This window comes from Hippocampus comes, unplaced genomic scaffold, assembly GCF_001891065.2.
Source record: "Hippocampus comes isolate QL1 unplaced genomic scaffold, H_comes_QL1_v1.1 scaffold122, whole genome shotgun sequence".
Classification (NCBI taxonomy): domain Eukaryota; kingdom Metazoa; phylum Chordata; class Actinopteri; order Syngnathiformes; family Syngnathidae; genus Hippocampus; species Hippocampus comes.
In genome coordinates this window covers 1,441,012-1,442,546 of record NW_017842059.1, presented here as the reverse complement: position 1 = coordinate 1,442,546, position 1,535 = coordinate 1,441,012, and the positions used below count along the sequence as shown (strand labels likewise).

The 1,535-nt window shown below is 44.8% G+C and overlaps 1 protein-coding gene across 1 annotated transcript in view; it reads left to right on the top strand.

Moving 5' to 3' along the window:
• Positions 1-1,505, top strand: part of aplp2 (amyloid beta (A4) precursor-like protein 2) — a 62,318-nt gene extending 60,813 nt beyond the window's left edge. The window contains exon 22 of the mRNA XM_019861189.1: positions 1,134-1,505. Coding sequence (XP_019716748.1) covers positions 1,134-1,235 — 102 coding nt within the window. The 3' untranslated portion in view covers positions 1,236-1,505. The remainder of the gene's footprint in view (positions 1-1,133) is intronic.
• Positions 1,506-1,535: the final 30 nt, after the last annotated feature.

The following is a 1,535-nucleotide window of genomic DNA, read 5'->3' as shown; positions in this document are numbered from 1 at the left end:
TGCGCGCGCGTGCGTGCGTGCGTGCGTGTGCGTGTGTGTGTGTGTGTCCCCATCCATTCCATCCATTTTCCGATCCGCTTGATCCTCACAAGGGTCGCGGCGGGTGCTGGAGCCTATGCCAGCAGTCTTCGGGCAGTAGGCAGGGAACAACACCCTGAATCGGTTGCCAGCCAATCTCAAGGCACACAGAGACCAACAACCATTCGCGCTCACGCTCACACCTAGGGACAATTTGGAGTGTTCAAACAGCCTGCCATGCATGTTTTTGGTGTGTGGGAGGAAACCAGAGTACCCGGAGAGACACACACTCTCTCTCTCTCTCTCTCTCTCTCTCTCTCTCTCTCTCTCTCTCTCTCTCTCTCTCTCTCTCTCTCTCTCTCTATATATATATATATATATATATACAGGTATATGTATATATAGGGTGTGCATCACTCCAATAAGAGAGAATTTGATACATTGATACGTATCTCGGTACAAGGGGTGCGATACGAATAAAGAAAAGTATTGTTTAGAGTGGAATGATTCGATTCGGTATGATTACAATTCAATTCGATATATTATGGTTAAATTTGAGCAGGTATGATGCAGTAAGTTTCTAATTGTTATTTTATAATAGCATTAAATTTGGCAGTCAGCTGCTGTAAATGTGGCATTTCTTTCCCACCAATAAAAACCAATACTGTACATCTGTACTTACATACGCTGTCAGTAGGCGGGGCCACCCTGAACCGGTTGCCAGCCAATCGCAGGGCACACACAGACGAACAACCATCCACGCTCACACTCATACCTAGGGACAATTTAGAGTGTTCAATCAGCCTGCCATGCATGTTTTTGGAATGTGGGAGGAAACTGGAGGACCCGGAGAAAACCCACGCAAGCACGGGGAGAACATGCAAACTCCATACAGGAAGGCCGGAGCTGGAATTGAACCCGGTACCTCTGCACTGTGAAGTCAACATGCTAACCACGCGACTACCGGGCCCCCCATTATCATTATAAATAATAAAATAATTTAAAATCAAAACTGATCTTCTCATTCAACTTGGTTTTCATTCCAGCCCAATAGCCAGCCTGAAAAACTCCCACCAGTGCCCTAAAAGGAGTGTGTTTTGTGCTCTTGGTGGCAGGTGGACCCCATGTTGACACCGGAGGAGCGCCACCTTAACAAGATGCAGAACCACGGTTACGAGAACCCCACCTACAAATACCTGGAGCAGATGCAGATCTGACCCTGCAGGGGGCGCCGCCACAGAGCCTACTGGCATATACTACTGACCAATAATTCCGTAATAAGATGATGACCATAACAATGCTGTTGTTCCACTCATTTGCATACATCCGAAACAACCCTCCTACTTGCTACTATTGTATCATGGAGCTCCTTTTTCTTCTTTTTCTTTCTTTTTTTTTTTTTTTTTATTGCATAGTTGTTGATTATGAGGGGTTGTTTTGTCACCATTTTCACTTGCTTGGATAAAAGATATATAACATTTCTGACATTTTTTTTTGTTTTGTTTTTGTTTTTGTTT